Source organism: Emys orbicularis, chromosome 4 (assembly GCF_028017835.1).
Source record: "Emys orbicularis isolate rEmyOrb1 chromosome 4, rEmyOrb1.hap1, whole genome shotgun sequence".
Taxonomy (NCBI): Eukaryota; Metazoa; Chordata; order Testudines; family Emydidae; genus Emys; species Emys orbicularis.
The window spans coordinates 44,990,569-45,017,580 of record NC_088686.1 but is presented as its reverse complement, the minus strand read 5'-3'; the positions used below and the strand labels follow the sequence as shown (position 1 = coordinate 45,017,580).

General features: G+C 44.1%; 1 protein-coding gene across 3 annotated transcripts in view; it reads left to right on the top strand.

Moving 5' to 3' along the window:
• The first annotated feature begins 35 nt into the window (after positions 1–35).
• The window catches only part of LIN52 (lin-52 DREAM MuvB core complex component), a 66,214-nt gene continuing 39,237 nt past the window's right edge, over positions 36–27,012 (top strand). The window contains exons 1-6 of one of the 3 annotated variants that reach the window (XM_065403257.1): positions 36–78; positions 542–616; positions 1,613–1,650; positions 2,928–2,994; positions 7,382–7,465; positions 17,550–18,027. In XM_065403257.1, the coding sequence (XP_065259329.1) occupies positions 60–78; positions 542–616; positions 1,613–1,650; positions 2,928–2,994; positions 7,382–7,465; positions 17,550–17,710 (444 nt within the window). In that variant the 5' untranslated portion in view covers positions 36–59 and the 3' untranslated portion in view covers positions 17,711–18,027. Of the gene's footprint in view, positions 79–541; positions 617–1,612; positions 1,651–2,927; positions 2,995–7,381; positions 7,466–13,515; positions 13,595–17,549; positions 18,028–27,012 lie in introns of those variants that run through there. The other 2 variants (XM_065403259.1, XM_065403258.1) reach the window with 2 other exon arrangements.

Here is a 27,012-nt window from a genome sequence, read left to right as displayed (position 1 = left end):
GGGAGTCACGTGTACGGGTTCCCGCGAGCGGCAGTTGGCCGTCACGTGACTTGGGCAAGATGGCGGCTCCCACGGAAGGTAAGAACTTGAAGCACCGGGACTGGAGCCGGTTCCGCCTATCGCATCCCGCATGCCCTACGCGCGGAGTTCAGCCGCGGCGTCTCCTGGGCACTGGCCCAGCCCGCCCGGTTCCTAAGCCGCATCTCGAGCTTTAAATGTCGCTGCCCCCACTCCCTCTCGCCGGCGGTTCGGCACCGTGGGGGTCCCGGGGACTGGCCCTGCCAGGCGCCCCCATCTCGCCGCGGGGCCGCCCCGGGCAATGGAGCCTGACACAGGAACGGGCAGCCCTGCCCTCCGGGCACGTCCCCGGCCAGATGCCACTAGTGTCCTGCGCGGGGCGCCACGGTCGAGCCTTGCCAGGGCACCCTCACGCCACGGCCCAGGGGCCGTACGGCCGGGGCGTCGCCGAGGCTGCGTGTGACATGCCCGGCTGCGAGGCGGGAGCGGTGTGCGCCGTGTCTGATTGACTGTCTCCTTCCAGGGACCGACCTGGAAGCCTCCCTGTTGAGCTTTGAGAAGCTGGACCGAGCATCCCCAGACTTGTGGCCGGAGCAGCGTAAGTCCTGCCTGATTCTCCCCCAGGGCTTGGTGATGTGGATGGATCCCTCGCGTGGGAGGTAACAGGAGACAGCCTCTAGTGTCCTAGTGAGAAGAGGAAAGGCCCCTGGACCATCAGTGTACTGCAGCCACCCACCTGGGAGGGGGCCTGTGTGCGTCACCGAGTTATGGTCTGGTTGTGCAGGGAGTGGCACCCTCTAGGCTTTATCTGGCCATGTAAATGTAACACCGGTTTAATGGAGAATGTATCCAGCTTGAGCCCCAATAGATCCAGGATGTCCTCGGGGCAGCTTTCTAATGGGGATACTTCTCAGGTTGTGTTCTCTTCACCAACGAATTTAAACTACAATGATCTGTGTTCCTTGGTGAGGTGGTTGATATCTAATTAGCGAGGGCTGATAGGAACACTTCTCAGGACCTCTGTGTAAACTACTGGTCAATAAACTCTGCCTGCCTGCTCTTGACACTCCCATGGCAAATCAGCAGGAGTATTCTCCCAAGGAGTATTCTGAATTCTTGTAACTACTGTAGTACTTGCTGCAGTTTCTTGCATGAATTAAAGTGACTAACATTTCACATTTAATGTAGTGAGATGGCATTTCTTATGGCAGGGTGTGCCTGGGGATTTTACCTAACTACACTGCAGCTGGGAAGTGTAATTCCTAGTTTGATTGGCACATGTGCAGTAGCTCTGTTCAATGTAGCATACAAACATATATCAGCATGGCCACGGCAACTCAGGCTAGTTGTCAACCTATCTGCTTAGGACCTCAGACAGGATTGTATTCAGGCAAGTTGCCCGTGATCTCCGTGGCCACGCTGTAATTTTTAACATGCTAACGCAAGTGTTTATGCCTACCCAAGCTGGGAATTATGCTTCACAGCTGCAGGGTAAACGTATCCTTAGATGATGGCTAGTTGTGGCTTCTTTGGAAACAGGAAGGCAATGACATTTGGGTCGTGAATAATTATCTTTCTCTCTCCTTCTATCCAGTACCAGGTGTTGCTGAATTTGCTGCTTCCTTCAAAAGTGTAAGTGATCTCCTCTAATTGAAACCTGTTTACATTTCCCCCCCCTTCTTTCTCCAACTTTGCTATCTTTTGGAAATCCCTGTACCCTATACAGACGTTTTGTCCATAAGGTGTCTTAAATATAGTTTGCTAATGTCACTGTTTCTATTAAGGCCTCTCCTAGATCAGTGGTTTTCAAACTGCGGGTCGCAACCCAGTACTGGGTCACGGAATGTAAGGCACTGGGTCGCGGCGACTTTGGTCAGCACTGCCAACCGGGTCTTTAAAAGTCCCGTTGGCGGTGCCGCCCAGCTAAGACAGGCTAGTTCCTACCTGTTCTGACACTGTGCTGCGCCCCGGAATTGGCCAGCAGCAGGTCCAGCTCCTAGGCGGGGGGGCCATGGGGCTCCACATGCTGTTCCTGCCCCAAGAGCTGGGGGGGGCAGTGCCTGTGGGCGAGAGCTGCACAGAGCTGCTTGCGCGCCTCCACCTAGGAGCTGGACCTGCTGCTGGCAGCTTCCAGGGTGCAGTGCAGTCCGCTGTGCCAGGGCAGGCAGGAAACCTGCCTTATCACCCCCGCTGTGCTGCTGATCGGGAGCCTCCTAAGGTAAGCCCAGGCCCCGTGCCCCAATCCCCTTCCCCAGTCCTAAGCCCCCCCAAACCTGGAGCCCCTTCCTTCACCCCAAACTCCTCATTCCTGGCCCCACCCCGCAGCCCTCACCCCTGCAGCCCAACCCTCTGTCCCAGCCCTGAGCCCCTCCCACACCCCAAACCCCTCATGCCCAGCTCCGTTGGGTTGCGGGCATCAACAATTTTCTTCAACTGGGTCAGCAGAAAAAAAGTTTGAAAACCACTGTCCTAGAGAACACACTCCTTTGTGTACATGTTACTTGTCACCATCTGTATTTTCTTGCTAGGGTAACTTTTTCCTCTATGGGAGTTTCAGAATTTACAATAAATGTATCTTCTGCTTCATACTGTATATGAAACTTGGAAGTGAAAGCTTTAGATCTGAACTTGGTTATTATCAGAAGTATTACTGTATATATTGCCCTTTGGGAGATAAGGGGGCATTGCGTCAGCAGCAGTGGAAAAAAAATGCTGGAAAAACAGGACTCCAATACAGAAACACAGCATCTGATGAGGATAGCTCTTTACACCGTGTCTGAGGTTTAATCCTTAGTCCATTTAATATTATTGTCTGGGTGTCATTATTGCTGGAGATGGTAGCTTTACATCTCCTACAGCAATGCACAAAAATATTTGATTGAGCATGCGTTTTGTTTGTCTTCTGACAGCCTATCACCAATTCTCCTCCCAAATGGATGGCTGAACTAGAAAATGATGATATTGATATGTTAAAGGGTAAGTATGAGCTATCAGATAGCAAGCGATGTGGAGTCTAGGTAAGTAGAAACTTGAGACCTCAAAGGGAAAGAACCTAAGGTAGTGCCTATTGTGCTGCTTATGCGGTATAAATTGGGTTTAAAAGGGGTGTTAGAAATTTCTGTTTTCTTAGAAATATCAAGGAACATCACTTTTCTTTTTCTTTTTCCTTTCTTTTCTTTTCTTTTCTTTTCTTTTCTTTTCTGGTTGTCTGTGACCTAAATCTATGTTGGTAGCCCTCTCAGCTCTTAATTATTAAATCCTCCAGAGTTTTCTTCCCAGATGTTTTAAGCAAACATTTTTTAAAATATCCATTTTATCCTTGTTCTATAGTGTGAGAAGAACTTGTTTCTCTTGTCAGGTTTTATTTTCTTGTTATCTGTGATTGTGTAACTGGAAGGTTATGAACTATTGTGATGACGAGATTAATTTTTAATGTAAAACACCCACAGGAGAAAATACATTCTTACCCCACTTAAAAAAAAGAAAAAGCACAAGCCAATATCTCTTTCTGTGCCAGTTACTCACAGAGTGACAAGAAATCTTGATTTCTGGAGAAGTTCAACTGTGGTTTTCCCCCCCTTGGCTAGAAATCCTACTAATTCTAATAGGCTAACGAAAGTGGGGCTATTGAAGGGCTTTCCCTCAGATGAATTTTTCTCAGACACAGTGTGGAAGAAACGAACTCCACTCTCAGGTTGGAAGCAACAAAATCAGAGACAGCTTTATTCAGGACATGCAATTGCAAGGGAAGAACACAGCTGACAGAGAGCATCTCTGCCTCAGTTTCTCCAAAGTACAAGCAAAATCACACAAGCATTTATACCTCTTTGTGACGTGCATTAATTTAAAACATCTGCATTTTATTTAGGCTATTTGCTATTTATTCCAGTATTTTCTCACTTTCTCTTCTCAAACATCGTTGTCTCAAGGCTAGGTCACACTGACTATTCTGCTGTTTTCCACTCGCTTCTGATGTGAGCCCCGCTTCTACAGGTCTCACAACATTAGGCTAAGACTTGACAGAACAGTTGCTCTGTCTCTGACACTTAAATGGCTGCACTTAAACCCTCTCTTTCTTTCCCTGCTTCCACAACAGTGACTGAGTTTCTTTATTTGGGAGCTATTTGTGGATGGACAGATCTAGAAAACATCAGTAGCTTCGGAAGTGTTCAACAGAGCTCCCCATGAGCGCATGTACTGTAGAAATAGCTCTTTGAACACCGCTCTACTGCCCTGTTTCCAATTTTAGACCTTGGAGATCTCTTCTTCAGGCTGAAGAAACATTTGACTGTACTCCGACACAAACTACAGTGCAAAGGAGCTGTTTTTGAAAATGGCTCAATTCAGTTGTGCTCAACTTGGGTTCTGTTGCACAGCTTCTAATAGAATTAGGCTAAAGAGCAGTCACAAACTGTTTGATCATAGTCCCTTGGGTACTTCTAACACAATTTGTCCCTGTAGGTGCTGCTACTTCTACTCAAAATGTGAGTTTTGTAAAGGTACCTTCTATGTAGGATTCTTGCTCCTGCGTGTTGGCTCTTTAGTACAAGGCTGGCAGAACTTTCCTAGCTCTTTGGGGTTTCTTTTACATTTGAGGAGAAGAGTAGCTGAGTGCACAATGAGCTAGGCATCTTCCTAGTCACCATCTGCCAGTCTCTGCAGAGAAAATACTGCATTCTGATTCTGCTAAAATGGTCAGCGGCGGTTGACCATTCAAATGGTCAACTTAAATTTCAAAGTTAATTGCCCTCAATGACTGTTCGCACCTGTCAGAACTACTGTTTCAGACAGTCTGTAGGGGGGTATATCTTCACTAGGGAAAAAAGGTGGTGTTAATGTACCTTCAGAATATAAGAATGGCCATGCTGGGTCACACCAGTGATCCATCTAGCCCAGTATCCTGTCTTCTGACAGTAGCCTATGCCAGGTGCTTCAGAGAGAATAAACAGAACATGCAATTTTCAAGTGATCCATCCCCTGTCCTCCACTCCCAGCTTCTGGCAGTCAGAGGCTAGGGACACCCAGAGCATGACGTTGCATCCCTGACCATCTTGGCTAATAAGCATTGATGGACGTATCCTACATGAACTTACATAATTATTTTTCGAATCCCGTTATAGTTTGGGCCTTCAGTACATCCCCTGGCAAAGAGTTCTACAGATTGACTGTGCATTGTGTGAAGAAGTACCTCCTTTTGTTTGTTTTAAACCTGCTGCCTATTAATTTCATTGGGTGACTCCTGGTTCTTGTGTTATATGAAGAAGTAAATAACACTTCCTTATTTACTTTCTCTACACCATTCATGATTTTATAGACCTCTATCATATGCCACCTTAGTCATCTTTTTTCTATGCTGAAAAGTCCCAGTCTTGTTAATCTCTCCTCATATGGAAGTTGTTCCATATTCGTAATCATTTTTGTTGTCCTCCTCTGTATCTTTTCCAATTCTAATGTATCTTTTTTGATATGGGGCAACCAGAACTGCACGTCATATTCAAGGTGTGGGGGTACTATGGATTTATAGAGAGGCATTATATTTTCTGTCTTATTATGTATCCCTCTCCTACTGGTTCCTAATATTCTGTTAGCTTTTTTGACTGCTGCTGCAAATTGAGTGGATGTTTTCAGAGAACTATCCATACCTTTTTCCTAGTGAAGATGCACCCACCAAATCAATTAGCCATGACTCATGTTTTCAATGTTCTCTTCACAACCATAGTACTAGAAATATCTCTTAAAGGAAATCTTAAATTCTGGAACAATCATTTGATGACTGATCTAGTTACATGATGGATAACACAAAGCAAATAATGGTTATGAATAAGTTAATCGAATGTTTTCACATAACTTAACATACAGCCTGTATCTTAAAGTTTACAACGTACAAGTCCGTTACTAATTTTGTTTTATTTTTTCAAACCTCTGACCTAATGTTTCATTTTTTTTATTTTATTTTTTTCCTGGGGGAATTTTTAATCCATAAACTAACAGACTGACTTGTGAGAGCTCAATTAATTTGATCTAAAAGTAAATGATTCTGCAGAAAATAGTTGTATCGATATGTAACAGATCTAATCTCTCCTTTTAAGTACAATGCTGGCTGTGCTATGGAACAGCTATGATTTTACTACTGTCTCCAAAAGTACAAAATCTACAGGCCTTTGATTCCTATTGGAAAACATGGGTTGTTGAGTTAAAAAGTTTTTGTTAATTTGTGTCCGTTATCTCCTCGAGCTTCAAACTTGTTTACTCCCAAAATAATAAACTATATGATGGCAAAACAATAGCAAAGCAAAAAGGTGAATTATTCTTCGCTGTATGGCTCTGGTTCAGTCACATCTGAGATACTGTGTTCGCCGCCATATGCCATACAGGTATTAACGTTGTAGGGAGCTCAGAGAAGAGCAACAAAACAGTCAGGGACTCAGCGAAATTAATTTGACCAAAGAGCGAAAGTATTCATAATTAATAAGTGGTGTACAGTTAAGGCATGTGTCTAAGATGAGAAGAGAGCAGAATGTCTACAAATTTTTCCCTGGTGTTTACATCCTTCTTGGAGAACTTAGTGTGGTATAACAAGGAGTAGTGGGAAGAAATGAAGGGAAACATCCAAGAAATGTGAGAATTTCCTGACAGTGAGACACATCAGGTTATGGAAACACCACCTCAGCGGAATTGTTGCCTCAGTGCGTGCGATAGTCAAACTTAGAGTAGACAAAATGCACTTTAAAATGAACAGTAGGGAAGAAGTGTGCACTAGAAGAAGGGTGGGTTACAGGAGTAAGTCTCTTCCCTCTGTCTATAGCGGGTAGGCAACCTAAGGTATGCGTGCCAAAGGCGGCACGCGAGCTGATTTTCAGTGGCACTCACACTGCCTGTGTCCTGGCCACCGGTCCGGGGGGCTCTGCATTTTAATTTAATTTTAAATGAAGCTTCTTAAACATTTTAAAAACCTTATTTACTTTACATACAACAATAGTTATATATTATAGACTTTTTTATAGAAAGAGACCTCCTAAAAATGTTAAAATGTATTACTGGCACGCGAAACCTTAAATTAGAGTGAATAAATGAAGACTCGGCACACCACTTCTGAAAGGTTGCCAACCCTGGTCTATAGTTTTGTAATCCATTCAGATTTAGCCACCCACACTGGGAATTCCAAATAAGGAATCTATGGGCCTGCACTATTTCCCTGTTATCCAGATGTGAGGAGGACTACTGAACATATGCTGTCTCCAAGGGGCAGAGCGAGCACATCAACAATATGACCTGAAGGCTCTTTGCTAAATAGCTAATATGGCTTAGTTGCCACTAGAGGGCAACAGACAGTGCTAAAAATCACATTTACTTTGTTTTTTAGAGCTGGGGAGCCTTACCACAGCAAACCTAATGGAAAAGGTTCGAGGCCTGCAGAACCTGGCTTATCAGCTAGGGCTGGATGAATGTAAGTACTGTACACATTCACTAATGGCTTCATAGTGAATTTCCTCCTTTCAGACATTTAACTTGCTCTATCCAGATCTGCAGTTCTCTTTAGCTAGAAAAGTATATATATATTTTTAGGAGTTGCAAATGTATGGGAAAGCAGCAGCAGTGCATTAGGAAACCCTTCTTTGGTAAGAGGTGTACTTTATTTTAATGTCATTACGCAGCTGTCTGTTACAGGCACATGTGAGTTAATGTTGCAGAAACCTCAAGTTTAAAATTTCTCAACCTTTGTGGATTTCAGCTTCCATCCTGATGTTGCATTAAAGCTTATTCCTGTAGTAAATGTATTACCGTGTTGTGTGCCTACACACTCTTCCACGGCTGCCTCTGCTGCAAAATAATGAGAAGGGAGACTGCTTGTCCACCCTTATACTTTACACCTGCAGAGGCAACCAATCATAGAGGAGATACAGTAGAACCTCAGTTACAAACACCTTGGGAATGGAGGTTGTTCATAACTGAAATGTTCGTAACTCTGAACAGAATGTTATGGTAGTGACGGGTTTGGTCACAGAGACCCCCTTGGGACTGTCACCTGACGTGCTGAAATTACCTCTGAGCCCGTTTTCCCTGCCAGCTTGGGACTCCAGAACCCTGCCTTGTTAAGCCAGACACACTAGCCTGCTGCAACACAGATCCACGTCTGGTCCACGCCCCCAAAGCTGCAGACTTTAACCAAAAACTGCTCAGCAGGTCACTTATTTCCAGCACCCAGACACCCAGTTCCCAATGGGATCCAAACACCAAATAAATCCATTTTACTCTGTATAAAGCTTATACAGGGTAAGCTCATAAATTGTCTGCCCTCTATAACACTGATAGAGAGATATGCACAGCTGTTTACTCCCCTAGGTATTAATCACTTACTCTGGGTTCATTAATAAACAAGTGATTTTTATTAAGTATAAAAAGTAGGATTCAAGTGGCTTCAAGTATTAACAGACAGAACAAAGTAAGTCACCAAACAAAATAAAGCAAAAACACGCAAGTCTAAGCCTGATACATTAAGAAACTGTTTACAGGTAAAATCTCACCCTCAGAGATGTTCCAATAAGCTGCTTTCACAGACTAGACTCCTTCCTAGTCTTGGCCCAATCCTTTCCCCTGGTACAGTCCTTGTTAGTTCCAGCAAACATCTTGGAGGTAAAGCAGGGGCTTCCTCATGACTGGCAGCCCCCTTTGTTCTGTTCCACCCCCTTTTGTAGCTTTGGCACAAGGCGGGAATCTTTTGTCTCTCTGGGTCCCCACCCCTCCTTCTAAATGGAAAAGTACCAGATTTAAGATGGATTCCAGTATCAGGTGACATGATCACATGTCCTGTGAGACCCCAACCTCCATTCTTCCTGCGCTGGCCCACATGTACACAGGAAGATTTGTAAGTAAACAGATCCATTTACAACCAATTGTCCTAGTCAATGGGAGCCATCAAGATTCTAAACCGTTAATGGCCCACACTTTGCATAATTACAATAGGACCTCAGTTATACTTCATATTTTTAGCTTCAGATACAAGAATGATACATGCATACAAATAGGAATATATTCAGTAGGTTATAACCTTTGTTATGATATCTTACTAGACACATTTTGCATAAAGTATATTCCAGTTACATCATATTCACACTCATAAGCATATTTCCATAAAACATATGGAGTGCAACATCACAGTGGTTTTCTTTCAAAAGTTTACGACTGAACATTGACTTAATACAGCTTTGAAACTTTACTGTGCAAAAGAAAAATGGTGCTTTCCCTTTTATTTTTTTAGTAATTTACATTTAACACAGTACTGAACTGTATTTTTTTTTTTCCTCTGCTGCTCCCTGATTGTGTATTTCTGGTTCCAAATGAGGTGTGTGGTTGACTGGTCAGTTCATAACCTCTGCTGTTTGTAACTCTGAGTTTCTACTGTAAATGCAAGCCATATTTCTCTAGAGTGAGTGTTATCAAGTGGCCAGAGCAGGGGATTAGGAGTTGGAAATCCTTGGTTCTGTTTCTGATTCTGCCATTGATTCCTTGTGACACCTTGGAGAAAAGTCATTTCAGCTCAACCTCAGTTTTCCCACTTGGAAGAAGATAATTCTCAAGATACTTACTCGCACCCCCCACCCCCCAATTCATATTCTGGGGTAAATACTTCCTGCGTGAGACTAAGAGTTCTATGTGGTCATTTTGGCAACTGAAATTGCTTCATAGGAGAGTAAGAATGATGCCTTGGGGACTGTTCACTGGCTTCTCTCTACCCCTTCTCCCTGCCCTTTAAGTGAGGGCTTGTCTACACTTAAAACCGTGCAGCTGCATTGCTGTAGCACTTCAGTGTAAATACTACCTACACCGATGGGTAAAATATTAGCAGGATCAGGGATAATTACCCATACAATCCATGCTAATACCCACTTATAACTCCTGTGTCTGTCAACCGTTCTGTCAGTCTGTCCTTATATCACACTCCAGAATTTAACTTTGGATTGAAATTAGTCTAAGTAGTAACTGTAGTTTCCTGTTTCACACTTTTTTCCTCTTTCTAAAAATGGAAAAGGGGGTGTAACGTGAGATTGAATGTACCATCCAGGCTGTCTCATCCTCAAACTCCTTCCAATATTAAGTGATTGCTATAGAGTAAATTGTACTTGGCGCTTCAACCACACTCCTCCAAGGTCTCTCCTTCTTTGGCTTTCATTGGTCTTGTTTTTCCCCCATCACATGTGACCAACTAACTTATTCTTAACAGGGCAACATGTTAAAATTCAACGGACAATATATGTTGGAAGGAATGCTTTAAATTTGTCATACATGCTAATGATGTCTGAATTAGTCATAACTGTCCAGGAAACAGACCTGGATATCATGTAAACTGTTCAATGAAGGTACCTTTGCAATGGGCACTAGTGGCCCAAAAAACTAAAACCTTAAAGGAATAGAGAATAATGAGAAACTAGTCTAATACCATGACACAAACTGTTGTACATCCTTAGCTTGAATATTGTTTGTTTTGGGTCACCTTATCTGCAAAAACAAGCTAAAGTAGTAGCAACTGAAGAAGAGACTCAATAAATACTACTGGAGATATTAGTGTGGGTGGGAGGTCCTTGCAAAGAAATAGGAAACTTAAGGTTGGAAAGAAAAGAGGAACTGACGAACATCCATCTATTCTGTCACAACCTCTACAGTTGATGTTACAAAGCAGTTTTCATTATAACCTCCTGTTCTCATGTACTCGCATTTGCATTCTATAGCTGAAATGTCCCCTGCTTTTTTCTCTTCCCGTGGGTGATTTTTTTTTTTTTTTTTTTTTTTTAAACACTTGGGCAAATTCCATTGGCTGAAAGAATTGGGGAAGGTGAGAGAAATGTTCCTGTCTTCAAAAAATCATGATCTTTAACATATGTAAGAACTTCCAGATTAGGAACCACTAACATAGATCATTCAGCTGGAATCTCCTATTGGGATCAGCTGTATCTATCCCCATGTGATCACACCGGCAGTTTAACTTCATTGGACAGTTTTTGGGGTGAGGGGTGGCATCACAATTCACTTCACTGGTATGTCTTCTGAATATATGTCCAGGGCCTTCTCCTTTACCAGCATTGATGTTAGGTGTTATCTGTGGTACAGACTTGCAATTTATTGAAAAATGATTTGAGGCATAATTGAAAATTGTTTTACTGTGAATGGTGGTTTGACCTTTGCAAACTGTGCACAGTATGGATAACAAAAGTTTCTAGACTAGCAGTTCCCAGCATGACTGAAAGGTGAATTTGCTGCATTGTTGTTTCTGTCTTTTTTTCTTTTTTATCACCAGTGTTTTAGGTATAAAGCCACGGCTCAAACTATGGTGGGCTGCGCTTCGCTTAACTTAAAGTGAAGCTTTTAACAAAGGGCACAATACTCGCCTTGAATTATTTTCCATTAAATCCTTAAACTGGATTGAACAAATGGGGTGATTAAAGTTTGTTAAATGCAGCCATCCTATGAATTTATTTGGGGAAAAAGAAGAATGCAGTGTCTGTAATAGAAACTCCCCCCTTCTGATGCTACAGTGGAGTGTTCTGTGTCTCTGTACGACTCTGAGTACCATGGAGCCTTTTCTGCGTCTAGCTCAGAGATGGGCCACTGAAAACCTTTAGTGGGCTGTACGTTTTTTAGGAGCTACATGGTGTTAGGCCAATGCCCCTTTGTGGGTTGTAGGTAGTGTGGATTGAACCTGGGCGATCTGGAGCTTAATTCATCAGCCTCCACTATCTCAGTTAAAAGACCCAGTTATCTTTGTCAAGGCTGCAACAGAGTCATCAATCCCTATCGGCCTAATCACCACGAGAGGGGGACAGAGTGCCACACCGGGTAGGCATAGTTTACAATTGCATAACTCAGATTTTTTTTTTTATAATACAGCATGTTCACATACAGTTAACTGTGTAAAAAACAAAGTGTTTATAAAAGCCCCTTGCAGCACAGCCTTTAAATGGGGGTGGAGGGAAACAGTTTAAACGTACATCTTTCACAAACCCTTTTTTAGTATGCAGAAGACTAGGGGATTAATAAATGAAAACTTCAACAATAGAAACATCTTAATGTGTTTTCTCTGCCATTCACAGTCTTTGCCTTTGCTCTACTCCCCTGTGGCAGAGCTCGGGATTAGGAGCAAGAGCCCATGAGCCAGGTTGCAATGCCACTGTGGTTTGGCTTGGCTGCCCTTCTGTCATGCCAGTTGGGAAGGAGTTACTGCCCCTCTATTGGCAGAGATGCACCCTGAACTGCCCATGGCCAGGGGCCAATCAGATTGGCGGTGGGAGCTGAGCGCCAATGGGAAGGCAGTAATCAAAACTGGGTGGCATAGGGTGGAATCCCTTCCTTGAATGAGGTGGCAGGCTGATGAGTGGCAGCGTGACCTGTCATATGGGCTCCAACTCCCATTCCCTCTTGACACAGGTTCCAGCTCTGTCCTATGTTACCCAGATCTGGTAACTTCCTGCCCCTTGGTCGAGGTATGCCTTGCCCCTGCTCACTGCTTGGCTAGAACCTAATTGGCTCTCAGCTCCCAAAAAATCAGCTGAGGTGGAGGCAGGAACTGGGCACTGTGCGGGAGGAGTCACAGCTTGTGTTGATGGGGAAATGGAGTGAAGTGGAATTGGATGAGGTAGCAGCAGCTTTACTCAGGCCTTGGCTACACTTGCAAGTTAGAGCGCATTAAATCAGCCCTGGGCGCCCTAACTCCTGAGGTATCCACACTGGCAAGGCACGTAGAGCGCCTGGACTCTGCAGCTGGAGCGCTCCTGGTAATCCACCTCCACGAGAAGCATAAAGCTTGCTGCACCCCGGCTGAAATGGCCGGGTGTCAGTGTGGATGATGTGTTGCATTACTGCGCTGTGATTGACCTCCGGAAATGTCCCATAATCCCCTGAAGTCAAGTGGCCACTCTTGTCATTGTTTTGAACTCGGCTGCAGGCATGCAGATATCCCCTTTCAAAGCTCTGTTTTTGACAGCTGGCATGCTTGTCTGCTCCGGGACAAAGCAAACCATTACTGTGGAATGCTCCTGCTGCAGAGGCAGGCATTTGTGCGTGTGTGTGTGTGAGCGAGAAGCAGGGGTGGGGGCTGATATTGGGGGTTTCCCCTTCCTTCTGCCGCTGTCTGAACTTAGAAGACAGCATGTTGACACTCTGCCCCCCAAAATACAGTCTCTCCCCCTACATACACTCAACACACTCCCTGTTACACTCCCCCCACTTCCCCTCCCCCCCACCCCGATTTGAAAAGCACGATGCAGCCACTTGCACACTGGGATAGCTACCACAATGCACTGCTCTCTGTGGCATTGCAAGAGCTGCTAATGTGGCCACACCACTGCGCTTGCAGCTGGCAGTGTGAACACACATCAGTGCTTTCCCTGCTGTGGTCTCCGAGGGGTGGTTTAACTCCCGGCGCTCTACATCTGCAAGTGTAGCCATGCCCTCAGAGACTGCACCCCTCAGCCAGCCGGATCACTTTAATTATTTTTTTTCTAGAACTCAGAGTCCCATCTGAGGGCAAGCTAAATAAAATGATCTAAAGTGTTGGATGGGGCTGGAGGACTGGATGGAGCTCAGAGGCTGACAGTTGCCCACCTCTGTTGTAAGTGCTATTGTAATACAAATAATTAAAAGAAATTAGTACTGTGCTCTGAACAGTTTGGAAGAGGTGAATTACATCTTTTTGCTCAACTGGCTTATAAAATCCAAGGATGGGACTGATCTTTTGGGGAAAAAAAAAAAAAAAAAAACCAACATAACCTGTACTTTATCTAGTGGTGGTCTAGGTTTGATGTCCTTTTCCCTCATGTACACTTTCATTCTTCCTTCGTAGGGCTTATGTTTTATAGCACAGTCAACAATACTGCTAAAGACCTTTACAGATCCAAAATATTCTGTGGTAGTAAATTGAGAAGCTTCATGTAGCATTTACCCTCCTTCCTATTTTTTTCAAATGATCTTTGAGGTCCAGCCCAGTACTTCTATGAATTACCTGGCAGGGCCAGTAATAAACATTACTAAATGGTGTGGCAGGAATCACCAGCTGGTGCTGTTGCAGAGTCTTAAAAAGTTATTTTTCTTAGTTTGCCAGCAAATTTTTAGTCTCCGAAGGAATGCTCTGGTGGTGGTTTCTGATTCAGATTGTTTGGGAAAGCTGTAAGTTTCTATTTGTTAATGTAACTAGAGTCAGTTCTCGATGCAGATTTGCTCCCTGGGAGCCAGACATGGGTTTTTGGGTGGAGATTCATGAAAGAAGGGGATTGCCTGGGTCCCATTTGACCATCTCTCTTCCATGACTGGTCTATGTGTGTGTAAATAAAACAAGTTGCACTAAAAATGTACTCAGGTTCCATGTTGCTGATTTCTCCCCATATTAGGAATCCAAACAATACCTTCTCCTACTGCTGAAATGTAGCCACTCTTGACTTTCTGCACAATGCCTAATTAACTTGTGGAACTCACTGCCATATGCTATTATTGAAGCGAAGACTTAGCAAGACTCAAAAGATTAATGTCTGCATAGTTAATGAGGAAAATCTGTAGGTGTTACCTAGGATCTTTAAAAAACGGCACAAGAAAGTGCTGCCTAGAATTAGGAACAAAATCTTTTGTCTGGGGTAGGTTCTTCCTTATATCTTTGTTAATGTATCTTACATCTTTCTCTGAAGCCTCTTGTTGGAGACATGATACTGGCCTAGTTGGATCATTGATCAAACTGGACCCAAGTGGTCTTAGGAAATGCCACTGCTATCTAATACCCATATTCCATTACTAACAAGAGGAAAGGACAAAGTGAAGAATCCTATATCTTTAAAGTACAAGGGCATTTAGGGAAGCAGAATGTTACCTAACCTGCAGTGAGGCTGGGACATCACAGTTAACACTTGCAAAAAGGGTCTTAGGTTCTCAAATCTTTAGGGGTTGGACACATCCCCAGGGGATGCTCTGACTTCCAGGGTTTCACTTGGGGGTGCTGTCAGTTTCGGGGATGATAGGGTAGGGGATGGACAGAGGGGACTCTTGCCTGTCTGCACTGAATCTCGTATTCCCTCCAAAGAGCCTCTCCCTCTAGCTGTCCCTTTTAGTGAAAACTACTTGCTGCCAGCCCCCACTCCTTTTCCTCTCTGCAGGAAGCTGCCAAGGAGGGTAGTACATTTCTCTGGCTAAAGCTGTAGTCTTGGAGTCTGTCCTGAAGAGCAGGCTGTCTACTGAAAAAAGCTACTTGCTTGGGGAAATGGGACTACTTAATTGCTGTACTGGGAGCTATAGGAGAGGATTTATTCTTGTAGAGGGGAAGAAGCTAGTGTTATGGGGCAGGATCACATGTTGGGAGCAGGGAGAGTGGTAAGTGCCCAGGATGAGTACATTTGTTGTCAATTCCTCAGTGCTAGTTTATTGAAGAGAAGGACGCCCATTCTTAATGTGTCAAGCGTTAAAGATTGAGCTAGCAACTATTGATTTTGTCTTTACTGAAAGGTGTCCCCTCCAGCCGCATAGCACTCCTAGCACTGTGTTGCGACATTGGGATAAATACTCAATCAGAAGGAAGAGCGTCCCCCACTGAGTCATTTCTACCACTGTATGCTGCAGAGTGCCCTCTAGCACTGCATTGGGGTCTACAGATTCAGTGTGTCACTTTGAGTCACCATACTCTATGCTGCACTTAGACTTCCAGGGAGGTCTTTCTGTTTACTTTGGGTATTCATGGAGATCAACCTGCCATGGTGTCTGTGTTGTCCCCCACCGAAGTGCAGACCCAGATCTAATGAGGAGAGACCAGGGTGAATTGGAAGATTCGTAGTAATTCACCCATTTTCCTAGAAAATTAGTTGTGTAGTCTTGCATCTGCCTTTGCATGCCTGAAGCCCATAAAGTACCATGCTGTAACTTGCACCCTGCCAAGAACACCAACAATTAAAAAATACAAAGTACTTAGCCCTGTGGCTCCAGAACACAATAGAGCAGACCCCTCTCCGGCGCCTGCTGGAATGAGAGTTGGTACATCCACTCCTGTTGGCAGGAGTACTGGGTTCAGCCTATCACTGTTTTGATCATAAAATATCCCCTACAATATTAGCTACCAGACAAACCTGGGCAAGTTTAGCTAGAAAATTTAAATTCCATCCCGTCTCTCATATTTATGCTGTACTTTGGAGCAACCCCTCGTTGTAGTGACAAGAAACTGTTAATGGGGAGAGAATGGGTGGATAAGGGGAAATTTGGGTGTCTCAGTTGATCTCAGAGGATTAGTTTCTGCCATTCCAAGCACTTCAACAACAATACAACCTACCTGGTTCAGCTGCATGGTGCTACCTGCAGCTTAAGCATTTCTTGAAGGACATATTGGGCCTATTGTACTGGGAGCCTCAGAGAATCCATATTCTAGTGGAGAGCGCTCCATAGGTTCACCTGACCAGCTACAGCCTGTTACGACTTCCTGGCCCAAAAGACCCTCCCTAATTTAGATTGCCTGCACCAGGCCTGGAACAAAGATTTGTGTACGTCCTTGAGCCCTAGAAGATGGGGAAGTGCCCTACAAAACAATAACTCTACAATTGATCTACTGAATCAGCCCTCATTGTAGAAGATTATATTTCATTCACCTTGGCCCCTACATAAGTTACAATGCATGGGCCTTTGCTAAAACAGACAGCTGCTGGAGATCCGGGTCTCCCATAGCCACACTGGCTCACATGTTTTGGGGCTGTATCAGAATACAGTCTTTTTGGCTAAGAGTAGACAAGAGGATTCATATGAATGGATACCTTTAAAAAATTACTTCCCAGAACTGCTTTTGGGATGCATCCCATCATCTTGGGAACACTTCAGCTCATGGAGAGCTTGGTTCTCTAGAGCAGGGCTTGTAACCAAATGATTTGTATTTCTTAGATGGAAGAGCAGAAGGCCTCCAGGTATGGAAGCTTAGCACAGGAAGTTGGCTGACCTGGCAGCTAAAGAGCAGATAATGTCCTCAAGAAGAGGGACCTCAAATAAATTTGTAAAGATTTGATCTGACTTCTTAGAACTCTTTGATTAATTCCTAGCAGATGGAAATGGAGATGTCCCTCTCCTTGACCCATCCTCCCCTTTTCCCCCTCCCTTCCCGTTCCTCTTTTAAGAGCATGTGGTTTGGGTGGAATTAGAGGTAACTGTGAATCTGTAGTGAGTAGAGTTCAGAGGTGCAATATGCTGAAAGCACTGACTGGTGCAGTCACTCTCACCCCCTCTGCCTGCCCAAAGGAGACCCTGGTGGCCTCAACATCTCTGGGGCAATGTGATTATGCACGTATGTTCACCCTCCTATTTAGACTGTACTATGCCATAAGCTTTGTGGGTGGGAGAGGGTTCATGGAGGAATTTAGTATCTACAGAATAGAAAGATTACTGTTAGAACATGCTGTTTATTCATAGTCACTGTTGCATAGTGGCTTGATCTACAGCAGTGCAGTGGGAGGCTAGGGTGAAGAAAGTGTCATCTCTGAGTTTCTACATAGTATCATCACTCTCAACAAGAGTCTTCTCCTTTGCAGCTCCTGTTTTCTGCCTCCCTACATCTGTCTGCCTCGCGGAGAAGTCACTCTTCATCTCATTTCAGCCTTGCCTGAAACCTCTTTCTCCCTTACTCTGTTTATTATTTAACACTGAGTTTACAGTACTTTTTGTGCAGAAAAGATTGTATTGTATATTATAATGATTGAAGCTGGTGTGGTATTTTTAGACAACAGAATGACCCTCTTTGTACATTTGATTTCTGTAATATGCAATTAGTTTGACAGGGATTTAATTAGCAAAGATAAGAGGATAAACTCTTTCTGCCCAAAATGTGGATCTGATCTTGGATGGCTCACCTATGGCTTAAAAAATGGCTGATCTGAAACCACATGCAGCAATCCAGGAATTATTATCCTGTCAATTAAAGTGATTCTGCTGTTGTCACATTTTCTCTTACAGATATGAACTTTAATGTGTTCAGTCGGTCGCCTGGGGAGAGTGTTGGGTTAATAAAGCTTGCTTTCACTTTGGTGTGTGCAATCATTCTTTACATCACCTTTGGATGGTTGAAAAGAGGTGAAAGGAACCATAGGTCATCTATCATCTGCTTATATGGCTGCCATCACTATAATGACTGAGAACCATGGTATCTGTTTGAAACAAGAGACCTTGGCCTTCATTCTGATTCTCAATCTCTCTCTCCATTCCACTCCCACAATACTATAGATCTGCTGTCTTATTTTAATGCACAGTGGTACGGTGAGAGGGGCTCTTGGACAAGGAAATCACCTTTTCATTTACTGCTCGTCACAGTTAGGATGGTTTACAGACAGGATTGCTTCTTGGACAGTTCCCACTGGAAGAGTGAGACGACAGAGTGCCAGCTTGAAATTGGCATTCACACATGATCTGTGAATTGGCTAATTTTGACATGTAGTTAGTTAAAAAATTATTACAGCCAGAGGAGTCATGACCTCAACTTTTCATCATCTCCATTGGATTGTGTGCCAGTTTGGAAGTGAAGAAGGTATGGGAAGTTTTAATTGTACCTGTGTGATTTATCCTCAGTCAGCTCTTTAATTTCTTCTGGCTGTCTGAGGTTTCCGACATGCTGTAAATTTCTCCAACTTTTTCATTATCTGCAATTTCTTTATGACTCATGAATCGGAGTGGAGAGAGAGTGTGGATTTACAGCGGAGATAAACATGTCCATAAAGTCTGTATCTGTGTCAGTAATTGTACTGCTGTCAGTGACTGTCCTGTTTTACAGGCCTCTCTTGGGAAAGAAACACACTTTGCTACCAGTGGCAGAGAAGTGTTCGCTTTGATTTGCATTAACTTGCCGGGAGATTATGTTGCAATGGTGGGGATGGAAATTGAGCCTGGACCTTGGGTTGCTATTTTAAAAAAAAAAAAAATTTTTTTTTTTTTGGTTTGAGTCTTTTTGTTTGTTTTGAGCAGGTGGTTGAGTTGCCCAGTAAGTGCTGAAAACAGAGAGAACACACACTGTTCCTGAATGCAAAAATGGGGGAGAGGATGGATACAGTTTGATAATGTTATCAAATATGATACTGCACATATGCATAAATTGTTCATTCTTACCACAAAGGAAATACAGTATCCAGGTAACCACTGTATCCTCCAAAAATACTGTACATAATATTGCATGGATGCATTGGGGGTATTCTTCCTCTGCTTCATGAAGAGTGGAATAAATATTTCTCAAAGCGTCAAGAAAACTCTGGACACCCTCCCCCCCCCCCCCCCACTCTTGGGGAGAATGCTGTTGTGAGTCTCAATGGAGAGTATTAATACTGCATCCTAAACCAGCCATTGATGGCTCTTTGCTGACTGTGGGAGGAGATGTGCACGCTCTTGGTGTCTGAAAAAAGGAAAAAATCTTTAAAACACTTGTAAATGTGTCAAACATCCAAACTTCTGTCATTTCTCTTCCCTCCTATTTTCTGTTTGATGCCTGTTGTCACCACTTGTATACACAGAACCTCCTTTTGTTAGTTTTTGTAGTTTGGGGATATTTTTCTGGCCCTGGTACATTAAGATTTTTTTTCCCCCACAACAAAATGGAAACTGTCTCTTTTTTGACATTGCTGTATTCTTAGGGTTCAAAGTAACTTCAAAAATGCAGTAGTAAATGCAGCCTGCAGGCCAGATCCAGGGCACTTGGTTTATTTATTGTATTACCACAACACATTCAGATTCTGCAGAAAGCAAGCTTTCTTTTTTTTTAAAAATAAGAACTTAGATAGTCTGAAACAACAGCTCAAACTGGAGAGATGTTAAATTCTTCTGTTCATTTTAAATGATTGTTGATTCTGAAGCCTAATCCTGACACTACAGAAGGCAGCTTTTCAAATAAATCAGACACCTTTGCCCATCTGATTCCGGTACCTGAGTGTGCCAATTGTATGTACAAATCAGATGATGGCATGCACAGTTGCCTAATAGGTGAAGGAGATAACCATGGTTTTAAAAGTACCTTGCATAATTTTTATCACTGAATGATGCTTAGTTAGTAACTTTACTAACGAAAAGCTTAGTTATAAGTGGCATACTCTACTCATGGTCTTTGTGCAAATATCCTACATTTCCCCAGTTTTTGTAGCTGCTGTCCAAGACAGCTGTTTTTTCAGACCAGTTCAGGAATCTATAAAGGCCACAGTTAAAAGGTGCCTGAGCCAGGAACAACTGTCTTACCTTGCCCAAGCACTCTATTTTGGACTAGGTGGCAATAAAAGTATGGCAGAAACCTTGCATTACAATTGCCCCAGCCGTACAGTCAGTTGAGAAAAAGAGCATGTCCCACAATGCCTGCTGGAGGTGGGAATGTCTAGAGCAGAGGTCCCCAAACTGTGGGTCACACCCTCCTAGGAGTCGCGGAGGAACGTTCGGGGCGGGGACGGGGCAGGGAGCGAGCACCACCCAGCCCCACTCCGCTCTGAGCTCTGCTCCAGCCCAGCCTTGGCTCCTGGGCTCAGCCTCTGATTGTGGCCTGGCTGCGGCTCTGCACCAGGCCCTACGCCCAGCATTGGCCACAGCTCTGTTCCTGGCCCCAGACCTGCCCCCAGCTGCAGCCCCAGCCTTGGCCCCCTTACCTTTATCCATGCACCCCTGAGCTATGACCCCAATCCCGGCCCTGGTTTGGGGACCACTGGTCTAGAGGAAAGACTGATGTCACCTATTGTATTGTGCCTCAGCCTCCTGAGCTACTGCACTGGGATTTAGTTGGAGAAGGGTTAACCCATTTGCAGCTTCAGTTCTTGTGAACGGCAGTCAGGCATAAATGTGCTGAAGGTGAAGGTGATCCTGAATACAATAAGGTTCTTAAAGATATTGGATCCCAAAAGCTGGTCTTGATTCAAATGGAAAATCAGGCCGCCATGGTCTTTGTAGACAAGCTGAGGCTCCGAGTTGTGTGTCTGTGGCAGGAGGCCCTGCAAGTGTGGGAGTGGGCTGTGTCCTACAAGATGGTCCGAGTTGCCATATACATGTCATGGGAAAGAGAACGTGATCTCAGGCACCATGTTCTGACATTGTATCTTCAAAGGGTCCTCCTGTCACTCGGCCTACTCCACTCACATATTAACGTCCGAAAAGGAAGGGGGTTTGGGGAAAAGCTCAGCCAGCTGTTAACTGGTGCCTTGTTACTGAATGACAGTCAAAAACTGAGAGACTGCTCTGACAAGGGCTTTTGGGCCCTTGTGGCTAGTCCATGCCCCCAGTGTCCTTAGTTTCCTCCAGCTTCTCTCCCCTGCCCCTGGCATTAACCAACGCTTTACTGGTGTTGATCACAGCAGGGTTACCTGTATATTGATTTCCCTAAATTACATTTTCCTTCAGGTCTTGGCTCTTGCCAGGAGGGAGGAGAGTTTCTTCTCTCACAATATGGCTAGCTGGACCTGCTTGCAGGAGGGCAGTGTGTCCTATTGGATAGGGCATTAGACTGCGACTCAGAAGACACGAGGTTCAATTCCTGGCTCTGCCGCTGGTTTGCTGGATAACCTTGGGCAAGTCGCTTCCCCTCCCTGTGACTCCATTCCCCATCTGTAAAATGAGGATAATGATATTGACCTCCTTTGTATAGTACTTTGGGATCAATGAAAAGCACTGTACAAGAACTAGATATCATCAGTAAAGATTCTATCCTGTGTACTGGTCATTAGTGTCTCCTCTCTGCTCCTGATGCCTGCGGCTGTGAAGGAGTAATTTGAGTCTGGTCTGGGATACCTCTGCATCTAGAAGACACAGTGAAATGGGGATTTAGTGATGGAATGGGTCTGATCATCGATTTGTGAGACATTGAAGAAGTCATTATACGCTTTTACCAAGGATTGGAGATAAGGTTTCTTCACAGACCGCATGACCCAAGAGAGTAAATTTATGCTCATGGGGTGAATGGACTTTGGTAGGAAACAAATATTTGTCTTCCAGTTTTACAGAGATTTAAATAGCTGTTCAGTGACTCATTTGACCAGATGGATACCTTTTAATTGGGAGACAGTGGTGTTGCTCTGTATGCTCTGACAATCCTGCCTTCAGTCCAGCCTCCCTCTCTGCTTTCTTTCCCTGGTGAGGGGACTGAGCCGATCTTGGGGGCAGGTATTGGAGCGTCATCATTCCACTTTTTCTACAATGGCTCTTGTGATGCACACCCAATGCTGTATGGAAAGACTGAGTGGTGTGCCTCTAGCAGAACCTGCCTCTGTTTACTGGTGGTGGTTCCACTTGTTCTGAGCATGAGGTCTTGCAGGAGCAATAACACACATGTTGCCTCCCCTTGCATCCACAGTAAACACAGCCCTGAAGGCCCTGTTTCCATAATGTGGCTGGAGCAAGTCTCTGTGACAGTATCTCTAACTGGCTCATTAACTCCTGAGCATTAGAACAAGATAAAAATGCCCTAAAGCCTCTTATCTGATGACTGGTGTAACCTGCTCAAAGCTCGAGTGCCATTAGTTTAAGTTTGCAATGCAAGTGCCTCAGAGCGCTGATTAAACCTGAAGTGTCCCCTGAGGGCTCTACAGCTGTCATGAGGGTGGTGGCTGCCCCCTCCCCAAAAAGGAAATCGGGGCCAGAAGTCCCACTGGGGCAGGCACTCTGTGAACCACCACGTGGCTGCCCCAGCTGTTCCATTTTGCCTAATGAATTGTTTTACAAGGAGAGTCTGGGTATTGTCATCACAAGCTGTCTTCCCTGGGGACAGAAGCCAGCCTGATAATGACTAATGTTAGTGATAGTAATTGAAGTGTGATGGCTCTCCAGGGACTGGCATAGTGCTTAGAGAGCTGTCAGGCACTTGTGGCTGGTGCAGTCCCATGAATGCCTCAGAAACGTTTTTTAATTGCTTGACTTCCATAACTACAGTTTCCGTGTTTTCCCCACATGGAAATAAAGATTTTTGCAAACGAGTAACGGGGCTACCCTGTGAGCCTTTTGACATTCTGCTCTGATGTGGTTGTGTATTTCTGCCCCTGACTAGGCTTATATGCATCCTTGCTTCCTGTCTATGTGTGATCTGTCTATCTTCGTTTATTGATCTTTACCTGTATGTATGTTTAGAGCCCTGCATCTGTGGACCGTGTTTGTGGATCGGATGCGAATACAAATTTTGTATTCTCGCAGGGCTCTATGTATGTTTTCTTTCCTGCCCTGGCCTTGTGTTTACATAATGCTGATCCCCCGTGCCTGTGGATTATACTTGACATTACTAAAATATTTCAACTGGATTCCTAAACATCAGGGGATCCCTGAGCCCTGTAGGGCAGAGTCAGCTGGTCAGCAGTGCAGTCGTTTGCATTTTGTTGGGTGTTTAAACCTGAATGTAGTGTTAAATGAAAAGCCTTTGTGTCTCAGCTAGACTGGTGCTGGGAAACAACAACTTCCCATGGACTTGGGCCAGAGTGCTGGCTGGATCCTACTTGCAGTATTGAGTGAAGTTTTTCTGCTAATTGTCTAATTTAGTGTGTACACAGCCATGGATTTGGGAAACAAATTATGAGTAGCTGGAATGGGTAATCATGGACTTTAAGTAACAGCTTGGGTCCCAAAGTGGCTTCTCTTCTCTGCCCTATCAACCCCCCACCCCACGCACCCTTATAGTCCGTTGCTTACTACAGTTCCTTGCTGGGAATGGCAGGTGAAGCCAGGCAGGTTACAGGAATGTTTCATGCTAAATATATAGGACAAACCAAAATTGTACAAATACAGGAAGCAATTGTTGTTAGGAATACAGGAATTGCCATGCTGGATCAGACCAGCATTTTATCTAGTCCAGTCTCTGGTCTCTGACAGTGGATAGTACCAAATGCTTTAGTAGTTTAAAGAAGCCCATGGTGTACAATTGTGGAATAACCTGCCCCTAGGGGAAGTTTATTTCCAACCCTATCTGTTATTGTTTGTCTTATGCCGGGAAGCGTCATGGTTGATATAACCTTATGTTTTTTCATTCTATTTGAGGTAGTGGTGGATGTTGTTGTTGTTATCTGTGTATAATCCTTCCTTGAATCCAGCTAAACTCTTTGTCTCAGTATCACGTGGCTGTGAGTTCTGCAGATATTATGTTTTATATAGTTAACACAAGTGTTTTACGTTTGAGTTCATTGATTGTCCCCATGGTCTTGTATTATGAGCGAGGGTAGGGAGCATCCAATCGTACTTCTCTGCACCATTCATTAGTTTACAGACCTCTCTTCATCTCCTCTCTAAACTAAATACTCCTAGTCTTCTTAGGGCAGTTCTACACTTAAGAAGTTGCAGTGGTGCAGTGACACCAGTGCTGCTGCCCCACTGCAGCATGTTAGTGAAGATGCTACTGTGCCGATGAGAGAGCTTCTCTTGTCAGTGTAGTTAGCTACCACCTCTCGCAGAGGTAGATTTTATCAGTGGGAGAAGCTCTCATGTCGACATAGCACTGTCTACACTGGGGGTTAGGTCTGTATAACAACATCACTCGGGTGTGGATTTTTCATAGTTATACCGATGTAAGTTTGTAGTGTAGACGTGGCCTTACTCTCTCTTTTGTATGAAAGTCTCTCTAGGCCTCCAATCATTTTTGTTATCTATTGCTAAACCTCCTTCTGTTTCTTTTACACTCTTTTTGAGATGGGATGACCAAATCTGAACACGGAGTTCTGAGTGAGGATGTACTATATAGTGGTATAGTATTTTCAGTATCTCTTGTCCCAATCTGTATATATGCTAACACTTTTGTTTGTTTGGGTTTTTTTGTCCTCCACTGCGTGTTGAGCAGAGGTTTTCACAATGACCCCCCACACACACACACACACGTGGTTACAGTTACATTAGAACCCAGCAATGTGTGTGAGTAGTTCAGATTATTTCTTCCAGTGCACGTTAGCTTGATGCAGAGTCAGAGTTTGTCAGCTTTATGCAAGGGCCCCTGGTTATCTTGAAACACATTTTTGTACCAGGTTCATTCACTGATTGCTACTGCCTTATTCCATTTTTGCTTGTTCTATTTCTTGTAACAATTTGAAGAACTATTAATTTCTGCAGAATTTAAGCTATAATTAAAAAGAAGTCTAGTCATTGTTGTGAAGAACCGTCCACATGTGAACTGAGTATAACTGCTGTAATGTTACCTTCCTGAAACTACAGATGGACAGCTCCAGTGCCTTTGCAACTCAGTTCATAGGTTTGCCGAGCCTCTGCAGAGTGAAATGAATATCTAGTGAGTTTCAGCGCTGCTCTTCAGAGCCCTGTGGGTAGAAGTGATACTGTAGAGAATCCATTTCATCTTGCAGCTACTTGAAAAATCTATGAGCAGCTGTAGAGAGATACTAGTGTTATTCACAGAAGAGGAGGACCAAAAAAGGAGGCTGGGAGAGGGATAGTGAAGGGGAGTCCCTCCTCCCCCACCCCTTTTCAGCAGCCAGAAGGCATTGGAGTGGGGATAAAAAACAAAGTACCTTCTCTATTCTGGTTGTTAGTGGGGACTGGAGCTTCAAATTTGTCAGACATCCACTAATCAAGCAAGATCTAGGGGTCCTGGTAAAAATCCCAGCTGATTGAAGGAGGAGGGATGAGAACTGGATTGTTCAGCAGGGCATTGGCTCCTGAACCACACTAGTGACCTCACTTTCATCAGTCATATCTGCTTCTGGCTAGCAGGTTTAGCTCTCCAGGTAAAAGGTGTTGGAACTTTTTCAAGCCCGGGCATACCATGCGAATGAGGTGGGAGTATTACTGCTGGGGTGCCTTGTAGAATTGGAACTCCTTGAGACCTTTCAAGTGCATAGGCAATTCCAGTGTTCCTTTGTCTATTTTGTATGTAGATGGACAGAGCAGGTTAGGGGCTTCCTCATTTTAAAGAGTGAACTGGGCAGATTTTCAAGTAGAGCTGCTTGCAAGAGATGAAGTGAGAATTGTGTATGCTAAGAATACATCCAATCAGCTCTTTCAGAAAGTAGCACAAATCAAGATGAGCATTTAGACACAGGTGAAGCATGAGGTTGGGTGGGGTGGATTTGCAGCAGGAATTATATTCTAGGTTTTATAAATTTGCTGTGAGGCAATGTTAATTGCCATGTTTTCTCTGTAATGCAGAGGTATTATTCTGCCTCATCACATCTTTTATGTTTCGCTTTCTCTGTCCTGGAACCTTTAACAAGGAGGAGCATGACATGAGTAGAACAGGAAAAGAGCTTCAGCTGGAAATGGCTGATTCCACCCGACCCTCTTTCTCTTAGTGTAGATGGAACAATTAATACTTTCTCTCTTTCCTCTGGCTTTTGTTCTCTTTGAGGGTTGCTGTTCACTTTTTTTCTTCAAGAATTTGGGCCTTTCACCGGGGCTGACCAAGGTGGAAAGGGAAACCAGCAGGGTGCCATGTTCAGGGAGGGGAGGAGAATGAAATTAATTTCCAGTGTTCAGGCCTGACTCATGCTTATAATCTCTTTCTCATGGTTCTTATAACCCCCTCTCCCCCCCCCAAAAAAATCAATGGAAATACTCCTGTTGACTTCAAGGAGAGTTGGAATAGTCCCATACTGATACCCTGATTCAACGACAGGCTCTTTCTTTATGGTTTTAAATGCTATTGAATATTCTTCTGTGTTGAGTATGGGGATTCCTTTGGCCTCCACCTCTCCAGCGAAAATCGCCCCTTGAAGATGCTTGATTTTTTTTAAGAGCTAGCTTCTGCCTGATGGAAGAGCTTTAAAAAGGCATTCTGGAAAATGTAGTCTTAAATTGAAAGCCAAAATGATCCATAGGAAATAGTCACTGGGACTTTATCAGAGAGTACTCTGGGAATTGCGTCCCACTAAAGGGGAAGGATTTTCTAGGGTTCACTGAGTCCTGGCCTGACTGCTGAAGGGAGTGCTTAGCACCATAGCCAGAAGATTGCATGTGCTGCATTTTCTCATCATATTCATTGTAAGTTTCCCCCCCTTCTTTCAGTGAAACATTGACTGTTATACGTCTGTTTTGGTAATAGAACCCTACTTTGTTTCCATATAAAAG